The sequence below is a fragment of the Glycine soja genome, chromosome 6 (genome assembly GCF_004193775.1).
Source record: "Glycine soja cultivar W05 chromosome 6, ASM419377v2, whole genome shotgun sequence".
NCBI classification, from domain to species: Eukaryota; Viridiplantae; Streptophyta; class Magnoliopsida; order Fabales; family Fabaceae; genus Glycine; species Glycine soja.
The window spans coordinates 47,845,357-47,861,549 of NC_041007.1; the positions used below are offsets into that span (position 1 = coordinate 47,845,357).

General features: G+C 31.0%; 2 protein-coding genes and 1 pseudogene across 3 annotated transcripts; 1 reads left to right on the forward strand and 2 right to left on the reverse strand.

Moving 5' to 3' along the window:
* Positions 1-142: 142 nt before the first annotated feature.
* LOC114417406 (8-amino-7-oxononanoate synthase-like) lies at positions 143-7,611 on the forward strand. Of its 2 annotated transcripts, none has more exons than XM_028382597.1 (11): positions 143-694; positions 1,396-1,538; positions 1,661-1,768; positions 3,086-3,324; positions 3,424-3,465; positions 4,980-5,067; positions 5,358-5,491; positions 5,605-5,693; positions 6,455-6,605; positions 6,825-6,907; positions 7,248-7,381. In XM_028382597.1, the coding sequence occupies exons 1-10, from the start codon at positions 451-453 to the stop codon at positions 6,865-6,867; spliced, it is 1,281 nt and encodes a 426-aa protein (XP_028238398.1). In that variant the 5' UTR covers positions 143-450; the 3' UTR covers positions 6,868-6,907; positions 7,248-7,381. The 2 variants fall into 2 exon arrangements, with proteins under 2 accessions (XP_028238398.1, XP_028238397.1); XM_028382596.1 differs by having other exon boundaries at positions 145-694; positions 6,839-6,907; positions 7,248-7,611.
* Positions 7,612-8,643: 1,032 nt separating this feature from the next.
* LOC114416390 lies at positions 8,644-11,206 on the reverse strand (annotated as a pseudogene).
* Positions 11,207-11,923: 717 nt separating this feature from the next.
* LOC114414266 (eugenol synthase 1-like) lies at positions 11,924-14,827 on the reverse strand. The gene is made up of 5 exons (XM_028378562.1): positions 14,628-14,827; positions 14,383-14,514; positions 13,475-13,703; positions 13,054-13,257; positions 11,924-12,318 (listed from the first exon to the last, which is right to left on the reverse strand). Exons 1-5 carry the CDS (start codon positions 14,811-14,813, stop codon positions 12,119-12,121), a joined length of 951 nt encoding a protein of 316 aa, XP_028234363.1. The 5' UTR covers positions 14,814-14,827; the 3' UTR covers positions 11,924-12,118.
* Between the last annotated feature and the right edge of the window lie 1,366 nt (positions 14,828-16,193).

The window sequence follows — 16,193 nt, forward strand, 5'->3', positions numbered from 1 at the left end:
GTAAGTATTTAATACCTTTGCTTTACCTAAGATTTAAAGAAAGACCTGTAATTAAATTAAATTAAAATAATTAAATTAATGTAAGTACATTGAAGAAGTTGGTGGTAAGATAAATGAGTTAGTTGAAAGGTAGGATTTTGATAGTTAGCGGAGTAAAGGAAAGGGGATCAGATTTTTCTACTGTATCTTTTCAAATGCTGTGCCTGTACTATCTCTTCAAAATGAAGATAGTATTGTAAAAATATTAACGCAACTCTCAAAACGACATCATTTTAAAGGGATAAGATTGGGATAACATTTGAGAAAAAACAGCAGCAGAGAAGTCAATTTGATAAAGAAGATGTAGCAAATTAGCACACGTGATATGGTGGCATGAAAAGCTAACATTAACTGGTAACTGCACCCAAAGACAGTGGACACAACCCAACATTTCTGTTGTGTGCGCCAATCATGGAGACGCCAAGTGCATGCTGGGACAACTGGGTCGGAGAGGCGCTCGAGACCCTTTACTCTCTCAAAGTCCTTCGATCTCTCAGACCCATTTGCCTCCGCAGTAGCCAGCCTCGAGAATTCGGGGCGGACGATGATGCGTTCCAAGTGTTCGACGAAATGCAGCACTGGGACCGGTCTTCTGTCGAAGTGGAAATTGCTGAAACCACGTTTAGTAGATGGATGCATGACACCCCTAGTTCTGGTACCCTTTATTCTTCTTCGGCCATGTTTTTTCTTTTTCTTTTTTAAATGGTTTCACTAATAACTCTAGACTCTAGTTACCCCAGAGGCCAGAGTAATTCATCAAAGTATAATTGAAGTTACATCAAAGATAAAATAATATATTTAATCTCCTAAAATTAATAAAAGATAGTCGTTTTACTCTTAAAATTGCAAAAACAAAGACTAAAATGACTATATTTCATAATTTTAAGGACTAAAGTCACATTTCTGTAGTTTTAGAAACTAAATTGACTCGCACTCTCTTAATTTCAATAATTCACTTTATTTATTTATTTATTTTTAATTTAAACAAAATGAAACAAAATTTAGAATTCATAAAGGGAAAGCAAAAACAAAAATAGAATAGATAGTGTAAGCACTAACAGTTTAATGAGTTTTTACATTATCATTCAATCACAAACTGTCATTTTATGGTAAATTTGTTGACTTTTACAATAACTACCTTAAAAATTATATCAATGATGGTTCCTGATTGGTTCACAAGTTAAAATTTGTTACAAGTTAAAACAATACATGGAAATTATACTAGAAGTATTTTTTTCTGATTCCACTACATTTTACTTTTCTGCATAAATGTGAGTATATTGAACATAATGTGTTTTGTTCTGCTTAGTGATTATTGATGATAATTTGAAATTCTTTTTTTGTTGGTGGGGGTAGGTGATGAGATTGTTTGTAGCGCAACAGGTGGTGATGGTAAAGCAGGGGCATCTTATGAGAAGTTTAAAAAATTAATTTTGTTTTCTGGAAATGATTATCTAGGCCTGAGTTCCCATCCAACTATTGGAAAGGCTGTTGCAAAGGTGTGCTTGCAAATTTTGAATGACTTTTAGTTGTCTTCTTACTGAGCTTTAGTTTATGAGTATTTGTTTCTACTGCTTTCCTAGCTTGAGCTTATTGCCTGGTGTTCATTGTTGTGGATCAGGCTGCCCAAGAACATGGTATGGGACCAAGGGGTTCTGCTCTTATTTGTGGATATACCAATTATCATAGGTTACTTGAGTCAAGCCTGGCAGATTTGAAAAAGAAAGAGGTAACAGCTGGCTTGCAAGAACTACATAAACCCTTCCAGTTTGTTTATTCGTTCTACTTTATATCCTAACTGAAGAATAATTAGCTGATGGCTATGATCAAATCTGAGAATCTAAAATCTTATGCCATTGTTTAGTGTAATTGAATACTATGAAATGGTTCTCAGTCCACAATTTGATGCATTACTTGTGAGCTATGAAACATAGGTATGGGATACGACACGACACGGATACGGTGATACGGAATATTTTTTAAAATTAAGGATACGATACATCTTCAATACGTTAATGAAAAATTATTAAAAAAATAACACATGTATGCAAATTTGCAGATTTCTGAGGGAAGTAGCATTTTCCCCTAAACCCTACCTTTTCAGCATTTTTTTAATTTTAAAATTTCAATTTAAAAATATTAAAATTAAAAAAAACTTTAAAAAATTCAGAAAATATGTCAAGTCGTATTGGAGCCGTATCCCAATATGGCTTGAGCCATGTCCCCCCAACCTAAGTTGTGTCCTAGCCGTATCCTTCTCGGATACATAACGGGGCATATCAGGGCAGTATCGGTGTCTGACACCGGTTCATTGGTCATTTTGGAGTATCGGGGCTTCATAGCTTGTGAGTTGTGGTTGATCTTTTGTCCCTGATTGATGTTGCCTGATATTGGTAATTATTAAAGAAGACTATAGAGTGCATTCAGAAGAGCTTATTTAGAATTCATTTGGGCTTATTTTATGACATAAGAACTTGTGTAAGTGCTTAAGAGAGCTTATGTTATATTCATAAGTTGTTTCCAATTTATTTCTATAAACTCTCTAGGATAGCTTATGAAAATAACTTATGAAAACAACTCTAATAGTCATCTAACCGAGTAATTTGCCCTTTTGTTCTTCCTTCTATAATAGACTTGTAGGGTTTGTTTGAGCAGTTCATTCTCATGCCTAACAGTTTAGTATTTTTTAAGGAATTAGTACTTGATAATGATATGGCTTGCCTAAAATTGAAATTATAATATATGCTTTTCTTTTATTGTCATTTTTACTTATTTATGAATATTTTTGCTGATAAAAAAAAACTTATTTATGAATATGGTTTCAATGACCATGATTGAATCTACTTATGAGTTGCCAAGTATAAAATTAATCCCATTGAGTCACTTATATTTTCTGGCCACCTTCTTTTGATTCTGAGGAGCTTATGGGTTACATTCTTCTCAGACCCACCTATTGTCTAATGAATTGAAGAAAGGACCCAAATAGATAATAAGTCTGGATTATGTGAAATGCTGACTCATTTTTGGTTTAAAATCCATGCTATAGGATTGCCTTCTTTGTCCCACAGGGTTTGCTGCCAATATGGCCTTGATGACAGCAATAGGAAGTATCGGTACTCTCTTAGCTGGGAATAGCATACCTTCAGAGGATGAAAAGATTGCTGTTTTTTCTGATGCTTTAAATCATGCATCAATAATTGATGGCATTCGTCTCACTGAGCGGCAGAAAAGTGTTAAGGTGTATGTGTATAGACATTGTGACATGTCCCACCTCAATATGCTTTTGTAGGTTTTACCCTATCCTGAAATCTTCATATTCATCTCTTTTTCCCCTTCTGGTACAGTCACTCAATGTGTTGACGATGACATTTATGATTTTAACAGATCTAATTGCAGAATGAGGAAGAAAGTTGTGGTGACTGACAGGTTAGTCTTTCTGCTAGTAGGAAAATAGGACTTTTTCAAGGTTTAAAACAACTACAGTATTATTTGCATATATATATATATATATATATATATATATATATATATATATATATATATATATATATATATATATATATATATATATAGTGAACTGTCTTTGGGGTAGACAAATTTTTTAAAAGTATATTTAGTGAATATTTTGTTTATGGTTTATACACTTTTTTGCTTTATATGCTTATCAGTGACTGCAATTAGTTAATCTATAATTATATATAAAGGGGATATCATGTTTTGGTGTCCACATTTTTTTTCCTATTTTACCCTTAAAACTACCTTTTAAAATCTTTTTTTTTATTCATATAACTTCTCTCTTCAACCAACCCACACCTCACTATTCATAAAAACTATCCACTATTATTTAAGTTTTATTATTTTTATTTTTCAAAAAATTGCAGAGGCACGGTGTGCCTCTTTTTTCCTAGTAATGATTAATGGAGATAGTTTTTTTTTAAGATATCTTTGATTAGAAGGGTAACTTATTTTATATTATTAGATTTTCAAAAGAATTTGTTTAAAACAAAAGTCATTAGGGGTTGGTCTTTGGTAATTCTTCAGGGTAAACTTTCAATATTAAGGGAGTAAAGCATGGGTTGATTACTTTATTGATCTCTCTTTCTGTTCTCTCTCTTAGACACACACACACACACAAAAGACAAAGGTCAGGATTGTGAAATCTGAATGTTGTGATACTTGATGACCGCAGTTAATAAGTTTCCATGACCTATGAGAGTCACTAATCTACAGTTCAATTTTATTATCTATTTTATGTAAGTGGAATAACAATTAGCTAGTTTATAATGTAGTACAGTTTCTTTTATTTCCTGATGTAAGTATGATATTTGTATATCTAGTTTCGCTTTCCCCTAGAAGTCTACTTACTTTCCCAGAAAAGAGACTATGCATGACAAGCATGCATTCTGCTTAGTGTACATAAAGAGCTTAGAAACACACAGGAAATCCATTGTGAATAGTTCTTCTGTGATGCTTTAATAAGATCAGAAAAGCCAAAACTGTTTCATAGTCAAAGCTTTTTCAAAATTATGTCTTATTTAAATTCATAAATCATAAGTAATGATTTTGAGCAATTTAATCATTGTTTTAACTGCAATAACGGAAAAATGGGAGGCATATCACTATATTTATTTCCACCTAAAAGATATATTGAAGTGATGATTTAAGTGCCTTGTTGACAAATTCCAATTTGTCGTCATGCTAAAAGCATGCGTATTTGGTTTTTCCTGAGTATTTCGTCCTTCACCATAACTTACATCAGAATTACCTGTGAGTGTTGACAGATCAAAAAATAACAGAAAAAAAAGAAAAAGATAATTATGATTTCGATGCTACACTATCTTATTTCTTATTGTTTCTTTATATTTCTGATGACAGCAAATTTTGCCTATACTTTGCATATAATTTTCCTTGTGTAATATTGTTCATCTTATTTTTTGCAGCCTTTTTAGCATGGATGGAGATTATGCACCAATGGTTGAGCTAGCAGACCTTCGCAAGAGGCATGGCTTTTTGTTAGTCATTGATGATGTAAAACCTCTTTTTCTTTATGAAGACAATTTATGACAATTTATTATATGCTATTATTTACATGGTTCTGAACTTCTGATCCTTGGACTAAGGTTAGTACTTACGAAGAGCTGACGATAATAATCATAGTACATGTATAGCATAGCATTATTGTTCCTAGATAGAAATCACCTACTCCCTCTACCATATATTATAAAATTTTATGTCATAAAAGAAAAATGTGGCTTCTCCTTGCTACAAAGTCTTACACAACTATAAACTATCAAAATAAAAATCTTGTGTATATCCAGGCCCATGGAACATTTGTTTGTGGCAAAAATGGTGGTGGTGTTGCTGAGGAATTCAACTGTGAGAAGGATGTAGACATATGCATTGGTACACTAAGTAAAGCTGCTGGTTGTCATGGAGGATTTATAGCATGCAGGTAACTATTTGAGTGCACTTGCTCCTGAAATTAGTTTCTGCACAACATTGGTACAAAACATTATTTCGTGAATAATTCACCAATGAATTTCGCTATTCTATGAATTCTTATAGCAAAAAGTGGAAACTATTAATACAGTCAAGAGGTCGGTCATTCATATTTTCAACTGCTGCACTAGTTCCAGTTGCTGCTGCTGGTCATGGTGAGCTCCCAATGTTCTACCTGAATTGATATACTCAGATTGCACTTTATGCTTCATTTCTAAGTATTTACAACTTGCCCTGGTCCTTCATATTTATCAAGTTGAAAAGTGTTTGCTACACGCTTTCTAACATACTATTTTTAACACACTCTATTATTAGCTAAAATTTATTGGAAACAACAAAATCATGAGTGGAGATTCATCAAATAAGGAGTGAGACGCACAATTTTGTTATTCTCAATGATTCTTGGCCAATAATAAATAAAGTGTTTATAAGAGTATGCTAGAAAGTGCATTGCTACCATTTCTCTTACCAGGTTGTATCCTTATATGGCGTAGTCTTGTGATAAATTTCTTATCTTTCATTCTCACTTCTAACATCATCATATAATTTAGAGGAATAATATCTCAATTTACCTGATTATTGCATTCACAACATTGTTTTACTGTAGATTGGTTAATTTTAATAGGAAAAATGTTAAATTGGGACTACCTTCATTCAGATGGAGCAATCAATACAGTTATGACATGCATATTTGTGAGCACAAGAGTGATTTTAGATGTGTTAATAATTTCAATCTGATGTTAAGGAAGAATTTTTTTATATACTCATATACCCATAGTTAAATTGATCTCCTTGTACCTTTCTTGGAATATTTGTTCAGAGACTAAATATATATTATCATTTCTTTTTCTATTGCTTAGCTCCCCATGTCTTGTGGGAATCACTTATTTGTTAAAAGCATGATGTGATTTTCCAGCTGCGGTTAAAGTGGCAAAACTTGAGAAATGGCGTAGAGAGGCTATTTGGAACCGGGTGAAAGACTTTCATTTGCTTACAGGAATACCCGTTACAAGTCACATTATATCCCTAGTAGTAGGCAGTGAAGACAAAGCACTTCAAGCAAGCCGGTAAATTTCCATCCCTTAATAAATTTCATGTACTTAGGCTATTATTCATTCTGTCACTAAACTTTCTCTTCCATGCATGTTTGGGAAGGATTAATTATGAGAAAATAATAATTTTTTCGTTTTTAAAAACTGGCAAAAAAATGATTATTCTTCTACAATAAGCCGAACCTCAGCTTCACAAGCTGATCTTGAAGGCATTTTAACACTAAGCATTTTCAGTCTTTCTGGAACAGGCATTTATTGCAATCTGGCTTCCACGTGACTGCAATCAGACCACCTACTGTGCCTCCTAACTCATGCAGGTTTATATCTTTTTATATGATCATGAGTAAACCTATAAATTAGTCATCCATATTGTAAGTCTTGGAAGTTTTAGTCCGTAACTTTACTAAAAATCCTTCATTTTAGTCATTTTCACCTTCTTTTTTTATAGTGTTATTGTGCACTAAGAAGTATTAAAGTGAATGGTGTTTTGCAAAATCAGAAACAAGCTGAAAGTTTTTAAAATCTCGAGGACTAAAATGCCTGACTCATTATTTTGAGGACTAAGTTATAGATTTCCTACAATGTGAAAGTTGAAATTTGTATACCTTTATTTGATTATATGTTGTTTACATGTGTATTTCTGCTATTTATTTTTAGGCTGCGAGTGGCCCTAAGTGCAGTCCATACAAGGGAAGATCTGGAAAACCTTGCAGCTGCACTCTCACGTTGCATCAATTTCCAAGATACCCGCATATATGATTCCAATGCCTATGCAAGACTGTAGCTAGCTCTTGATTTTTCAGGATGAATTGCGTCATCAACGATTTTGTGACTATACAGGAAATAAGTACACCTTTAGTTCCTCATTAGCAAGTTCAAGTCAATTACATTCCAATTAGAGTGGTAGCTTATATTACCTCATGTTATATCAAAATGACAAGCTATTTTGTCAACATCTAGATAAATATTGTTAAATATTGATATTTATATTTTATATGTATTTAATTTTGATTAACTTTTAGTGTAGGTTCTCTTTCTATTACTATCATCATACGTCTAGTCATGCATAATCACATCATTATTCAATACACTATCATATACTATCATCATTTTTGTCAGCATATGATTACAAGATATCTTATAATACTATCATTTAATAATGTATTCTTGACATATATACTACCATCATATGCATTCTTAAGATCATAGTATATGATAATATTTTATCAGCATATGATTCCAAGATGGTGTGGCGTGTTTGGGGAGGAGCTTTTCAGCTTTCCAAACTCATTTGTGCAATGCAAATGGGATTTTGCCATGTCATTGCGTGTTTGGTTTTGATAAATCAACCAAACTTGTCTTTAGAAAAACCTTTGACTAAAATACGTAGTTTTTACATTAAGCTAAAATTCTATACTAGCTTTTATAAATAAATAAAAAATGCTTTTGAGATGTAAGTTTATAAACAACAATCGTTTTTACTTTAAAATTATATTCAATTAAAATTAATTTTATAAAATCTAGGTCATTTAAACTCAATTTTACAAATGTTCCCCCCTTTTTTTTGGTGAATCTTAAATGTCCTCTAAAATAGAATAATATTAAAATCAAATATTTACATAATCATGAACTATGGATACTATCAGTAAAATATAAATTGATCAATCATCTAATAAACTTAATTCTTCTAGATGTATCAGGCCAATGTCAAAGTTGCACCTCTTAAGTCCTAACACGATGATAGCTAGAAAATAACCTTATCATAGAAAGAGAAGAAAAAACAAGGCGACAAATATACAGCAGAAGAAAGTTCATGAAATGATTAAACTTCAAACTTGATTAGAATGTGAAACTGAAATTAAGGTTAATTTGCGCAAAAAATGCATTATAATTATAGGAAATCAATCATCAAAGCAGCAAATAGTATTGCTGCGTTGCATCAGAGAGTTTGCTAGCATATACTTACGCAATGACTGTTCTTAATCACAAGAAAAAGTCAAATTCTTTTACTAGTTCATGCTGCAAATATTAACTATGTCTAATGCAGATGCCATTGCTGCTGCTAGATTGGACTATAATTGTACTGAAACATTTATCGATGGATCAGCTATTTTTATTAATTACAACCAACAAGTGCAAGGTGGAATATCTTTACTTAAAAGCAGCAGATGCAGGGGCTGGTGGATTAACAAGAAATATGTCAAGAAGTTGATCAATAGATGTGTAGTTATAATCAGGATATAGCTGTGAAGCTTCAAGGTCGTTTTCTCCTAGCTCAAAGTTCACGAGGTCCCCTTTAACAAATACACTATGAAGAATGGAAACTGGAATGTTGTGACTCAAGAAGAATTGAAAAGTTTACAATTAGTTAACTCAAGGAGAACTTTTCAACTTTAACATAACAAATTTTGAAGAAAATAATCTAATTATATTCAAAAAAAAGAGAAAAAGGATTATGTAAAATAGTTTTAGACCGACCTCCAATTACAAATTTTTATGTATAAAAAGTTTGTTGATTTTTATAAAATTATCTTTAAAATCATATAAACGATAATGTGTAATTAAATGACAAAATAAAATTGTTTTACATTATTAATGTATCACCATCAACTCATCGAAAATGCAAAGTTTATATATCTTTAGTATTTACACAATATTAATCAAAATTTTGATATCAGGTAAAATAAAAGTTTATATATATATATATGTGCACTTGATTAAATATGTCTTACTCTGTGATAGATTGGCAATCTCTTCCTCAGAAAAAAAAAAATCCTTGCAAAAATTCTGGCCACTTTTTTGCTCCCACAGTGCTATCAACTCATTTTGTGATATGATATTCTTCGAGGGTCGGTAAATAACAACACGATTGTATGTTCTTGGATCATTTACTACTTTAATAGTGTACATGGCCACATCTTCTTCATAATTTAGCACGGCTAATAAACACAAATTTTACATGAGATTATTAAAACATGACCTCACGTGTAAAAAATATTTAAGAAAATATTTTAATTAATAAAAATTAGCATATAGACAATACAAAATATACATTAAATTTAAAAACAAAAGCATATTGAATTTTTTATCACAGAAAAAATTAAAAATCAATTTAATTAATCAAATTTTATTTTATTGTTGATTTATAAACATTTTATAAAGCTATTATTGATTGAAAAGTTTAGTATTATTAATTAAAAAATGAAATAACGTTTTATCAGATAATTAATTAAGAAAAATAAAATTTAGTACTTTAAGGTAGTATTTGACTCAATTTGTTTTGAATTTTATTTTTCTTAAAATGAAAAGATGACTAATTTTTTTAAAAAAAAAGTAGTTTCTTTCAATGAAGAAAATTTTGGATTTTTTTTTAATATCTATTTTTACTTTTTCATTCTTTGTTTTAAATAATCTCAAGACTCAAGAATACAATACTTAAAAAATGTATAACTCAAAAAAAATTAAAATATCGTTCTTTGTCTCGCAAGGACGAAGCAAATAATTGACAAAGTATGCACCAAAACAATTTGCAGAGACAAAGGTACATGGGATCTTAGCTGCTTCAATTTCCCTTCTAATTTTTCTTTTCTTATCAAGAACAGCTTGGAACGGAGGAAAAGGGTTTACTCTATCCTCTTCCACCCCAAAATCTGATGGAAGAAATCTCTGCAACACCAATATAAAAACAAGAATATGGAAAAGGGTTTACGCTATCCTCTTCATTATAAGGTCTGCAGAAGGAAATACTTAAAGAAAGCTAGTGAATCACGTTGGATACATCAACTTTACATGAATTCAACATATATATAATACCACGATAAAGTGATATTTCAAAATATGACAATGATTGGATCAGACTCTTATTTGAACAATAACACTTTATATTCAAGATGTAACGGTTGGTTGGAATTTATTTAGATGGATATATTATCTAGTTTTTGGGGTGAAGAATCAATTAAGTCTGATTTTCTAATGTTTCATATATTTCTGTACTTATTTTTAATGGATTCTTATTTGTAGTCACGTTTTTCGCATTTTTACATTTTTTGGCATTTAAATTTTCAAGTTGAATTGTTGTTCGTGTAAAAAAAAATGCTAATATAAAGAGGGAAAATATCGAATTTGTGATTTGAGATTGATTTTGATTAATTCCTTTTTGAACAAATTTGGTCCAAATAGAATTTTGGCCCAAAACAAATTTGGAGGCACTGACCCACGATAAGCTTCGTAGATGTTTTTCAAGTTGTAACTGGGTAAACAAATACATTGCAATCTAAATCTAAATTGTAATTGGTACATGATGCAATTACCTTAGAACAAGAAAGTTGTAGTGCCTGAGATTGCCCAAATTATGACAAATCATCCCATTATTATTTTTCAAATAAATTTCTGTGTCAAAATTTATAAATTTCTCATGTCAAACTTTAATAATATTCTTAAAATAACTGAATCAAAGATAAGTATTACCTTTTTTTTGTCAGTTTGTTTAAACTTTTAAAAAATAACTGTGGTACGTACCTAGCTCCAATCTATACATATAAAAACTTAATGCTTCTCTACTTCATCCTTCTGTATTCTACCTTCTAAGTACCACCAATCTATATACATACCTGCATGATGCATATAGTTCCAGCTGGTTCCTATAATATAGTGCATACATATCCTTGTTTTCAAGTTGTGGGTTTGCATCCTGGTATTTAAATATGGACAGCTCAAGTGCTAAAAGTTAGATTGATGTTTATAGTGTTTCTGTTTTTTTATTATTATTCTTTTAAATGTCTTAACAAGGGTAAGACAATAATAATAAAATTATAATTTATTTTACTTTATTTATTTACCAGATAATTGAATGAAAATTTTATTAAGTTCCATCATAAAATATTTAAATAATTTTTTTATTTCATTCCATATTAATATATTCCACTCCATTTTATATTATTTAACTCACTATTGCATATCCAAACGATGCCAAGGAAACAAAATGTCAAATAGTATATATATATATATAACTTAATCAATTATTATATTATTTTATAACTTAACATAAAATGTAATTTTTATCGATCGTTGAATTATATCTACATATTGTTAAAATTGTATTTATCAAATTTTGTCAAAATCAAACAATAAAAAAAAAGTAATCAAATGATTCATATTTTAGTATTTTTAAAAATTTTATGTTATGTTGATTTTAATTTGTAAGAATGAGATAACAAATAATTTTAGATTAATATGAAATTTTATATATATGATTTATGTATAAAGAATGGATAGATTTAAAATATGTATTATCTAATAAAAATTATTTATCGGTGTAATTCTTAATCACAAGATACACAATCAAATTCTTATGCAAGCTTGTTCTTTATATGGTACATGAGTATACTATACCAATCTTATTTAGAGAACATAGCAAAACCTAGATTGGACTAACAAATCTTATCCTCAAAGATAAATACAATTATGCTTTAGTCAGCGGTATTTGGAAGATCACAAACTTCATTTTAACAAACTTGAAAGGGCTTTAATTATTCGAAAGCAGCAGATGCAGGGGGTGGAGGATCAACAAGAAATATATCAAGAAGTTGGTCAATGGATGTGTAATTATAATCAGGATATAGCTGTGAAGCTTCAAGGTCATCTTCCTCTATCTCGAACCTCACGAGGTCCCCTTTAACAAATATACTATGAAGGATGGAAACTGGAATATTGTGTGGAGAGGGTAAGGCTGCAGCATCATGAAAAATTAATTACCATTAGGAAAGACCAAATATACCCATCAATTTTAATACTACATCCATTATTATATATAGGAAACAAATGTGTAATTCATCAAAATAAATAAAAATAACTAATTTGGTTAACTTTAATTAATATATAGTATCATAAATTTGAATTTTATTTTAAAAATATGCATTGAATCAAATAATTTAAGTGATGACTGCATGACATTACTGAATTTTTAAGGAATAATATCTTTTACCAATAAACATGACTTATCTTGTTAATAGTTTTTACAATAAATAAAAATATAGAAAACAAATTATTAATTAATGTATTTAAAAGTAATCCTATATTTCTTGTACTAGTCTTGATAACGTTTGATAAGAAATTAAATGAAAAAAATATATATTTATTGTAAAACTCATAGGAAAATATAAGAAAATCATGTACGACACAATTTTATGTATGTCAATAATATTTTTTTCATTTTAGTTCCTTAATTAATATCTTAAAGACACTGATTAATATTTATTCTTTATATTTAGAAAAAAAAATGTTATGATTTCTTTCTTATATATAAGTATCAAAACTTTGATTTTTACTTTTGCATGATATATGTTCAAAATTATTCAAGATATGATGAAAAGCATAAACTTCTATAAATATTATAAATTTTAAGTGTATAAATAAATTAATCACATAAAGCTAAAATACTAATTTAACAAAATCTCTTACATACATTGTGATAGCTTGACAATTTCTTCTTCCGAAATGAAAGCCTTGTGAAAAGTCTGACCACATTTTTGCTCCCACAATGATGTCAACTCATTCTGTGATATGATATTCTTCTGTGGCCGATAAATAACGACGCGGTTGCATGTTCTTGGATCATTTGCCGCTTTAACAGTATACATAGCAATGTCTTCTTCGTAATTTAGCACAGCTAATGAACCCAAATAGAATGATTTTAATTACAACATAACCAAACTATGACATGTGTATAAGATATTTTATATTTTTATTCAATTATATGGTTATGAAGAAGAATCAATTTACACCAAAAGTATTTTTTTTAAATTATTTTTCAATTTAAAAAATAAATAAATGATAAAGACAATGATTAAAAATAATAATAACTCTTTTAAAATTACTTTATATACCTTTTGCTTCCCCGTTGCCATAGACAGTAATATCCTTCACATTTTCATATGGGTGAAGTAAATAATTGACAAAGTATGCACCAAAACAATTTGCAGATATAGAAGTGTAAGGGATCCCAGCTGCTTCAATTTCCCTTCTAATTTTTCTTTTCTTATCAAGAACAGCTTGGAATGGAGGAAGAGGTTTTACTGAATCTTCTTCCGCGCCAAATCCTGATGGAATGAACCTCTGCAATGCCAATAATATATAAAATTATTAATAACCTTACGTGCCGGGTATGATCACTATTAGGAGTATATATGGGATGGTTTGAATAAATGTTGAATCAGACTATTTTTTTTTTTAAAAAAAGAAGTTAGATGAATAGTTTATTTTCTTATTTACATTTTATTAAAAATAAGAAGTCTAAATAAGTTATTTTTAATACATTAAAAATATATTAATGAATTTTAATTTATTCATGACTCGTTTAATTAGGAATATGGCTCTTTATATTATAGTCACAGTCCATATCATTTATGAAGGGGCCAATATGCAAGGGACGTACGCTTGTTAGTGAGTGGACAACCTCATTAATCTATGATCGATCATTCCTCAGCCACACAAACCCTATTTGTCCCTGTCGACATTTGTCTTGCTGTATAGATTATGATCGATGTTTATTCTTTTTTTATTATTATTATTGTATGTATAATATGATGTTTAAAATTTGATTCCATGTGTAACGCCAAAAATCATTAGAAAGCATCCACTTCCAGTGTGCCCCAAATTAATGCAAAATCAAAATATACATAGGGCTTAAAAGATTAGCACGATAATCCTGATAAATATTAAATAGTTGGGTGCAGGTGGAGATTTATAATTAGTACTTTGAACTTATTTTTTTGATTGATGGAAATGTACGTACCTTTATATTACCAGCAACTTTGATAGCATCTATAATTTTGAGTTGCTCCATCACTTGAGGGGATGCCAGAGCGCATATCACAATGTCTACTTGTTTAATCACAGCCAAGATCTGCTCATGCTCAAGTTCACCCTGCACTTTCAATTCAAACTCATTAGGAAAATGAAACCTAGCTTCAACAACATATATCATCTATTTTCAAGAGAGAGAGACACACAGAGAAGAAGATTAATATACTAACATACATGGACAAGTGTGACCCCTATGGAGTTAAACTCCTTGCAAACTTGTGCCTTAGAGGGAGGAGTTTGTGCATTAAGAGGGCGAGTGTATACCAAAGTTGGATGGCCTAAAGAGACACTTGCCCTCACCAAATACTTCCCAATGTAACCAGTTCCCCCAAATACAAGAATCCTATTCTTCCTCTCCATATTTTCTTTAGTACTCTCTTCGATCTCTTGCAAATTCATGGTTAACATGCCCCTTTAAATACTAGCGGTATCACATTATTAACAAGAAAATCCAAACAAGTGGGTATTCGGATGGCACGTGTTTTCCCTTTTTAACGTGCATGGATGGCTTAGCAATTCTAATGCATAATTCATAATGATAAGGTCGGCATGCAAACAAATGGTCACAAGTTGCATATACTGAATTCTTGAAAATCTCCATCGGACATGATAAGAAAGAAGGTGACGTGAATCTTACGGGCGGAACGTTTGACACGGGATTGTTGACGGAGAGGGACGTCACTTCCAGAGATGGAAGATAAGTCACGGTGACACCACAAGGAATCAACCTTGATAAGTCAGAATTTGGTTCAATAGGAACCCTGAAAGAAGCTTTCTCACGTATTTGAAAAGAATGTCAAAAGTCCCTTTCATTCATTTTGACGAAGATATATATAGTTCACCAAATCCTAAAAATGAAATAAATTGGTGTAGCTGAAAAGGCATAGGTTTCAGCCACAATCACCAATTTTATTTATTTAATTGCAAAAATTAAGTAATAAAATAAAAATAAAAATTATGGAAACATGGGCCTTCAATCATCATCAATGGTAGCTATACAAATGACGAGCCTTGTCTCTATGACGTGTTGGGCCTATTTAAGTCTACCTCTAGTCATAGGCCCTTCAAGTGCTTCATGGTCCTTGCCCTTAGTTGTGTCCTTATCACTGGGTTGGGCCTTTTTAAGTCTACCGTTGGTCATGGGTCATTCAAGTGTTTCATGGTCCTTACCCTTAGTTGTGTCCTCATCACTTCCCCTATCAGGATATTTATTAAGTGTCTCGTAACTTGCACTAAACAGATGATAGCAACTCCAACATCACAGTACCTACTAACAGACCCATAAGGATCACTAAGAGGCCTAACCATCTCAAGGACTACATGTAAGGGACAAGCAGCAGAAGATTCCATTGCCTATCGACCCAATTCTGGACAAATAGCATAATTCGATTATAACCAATTATGCAGATTCTGTTATTTCAATTTTGTTAATTCCATAGACATTTATCAAAATGTATCTATAAACAATGATACTGGCAATGGAAATAAAACAGAGAAGAATTATCCAACACCTATTTAATTAGTGTAGTTTAGCATAGCCTAGTTCCTAACAAATTTATCCGACCTACCTCCTATGGCTGCTCCCCACCTTTGTTCGTTGCAGCCTATCCACATAGCCATCCACCACCACCACCCACATTTGCACTTATTCTACCCCCACAGGTCTCATCCCTTCGGTTTCACCATTCAACTTCTTTTTATGTACACCTAGCTCAATCCCTTAGGGTTGATTTTGTGAGT

Coding starts and splice junctions, on each gene's coding strand:
- LOC114417406 (XM_028382596.1), top strand. CDS start 451: ATGGAGACGCCAAGTGCATGCTGGGACAACTGGGTCGGAGAGGCGCTC. Junction 3,466..4,979: donor AAAGTTGTGGTGACTGACAG/GTTAGTCTTTCT, acceptor TATTTTTTGCAG/CCTTTTTAGCATGGATGGAG. Junction 5,068..5,357: donor TTTTGTTAGTCATTGATGAT/GTAAAACCTCTT, acceptor GTGTATATCCAG/GCCCATGGAACATTTGTTTG.
- LOC114414266 (XM_028378562.1), bottom strand. CDS start 14,813: ATGGAGAGGAAGAATAGGATTCTTGTATTTGGGGGAACTGGTTACATT. Junction 13,258..13,474: donor TGGCAACGGGGAAGCAAAAG/GTATATAAAGTA, acceptor TGGGTTCATTAG/CTGTGCTAAATTACGAAGAA. Junction 12,319..13,053: donor AATTGTCAAGCTATCACAAT/GTATGTAAGAGA, acceptor ATGATGCTGCAG/CCTTACCCTCTCCACACAAT.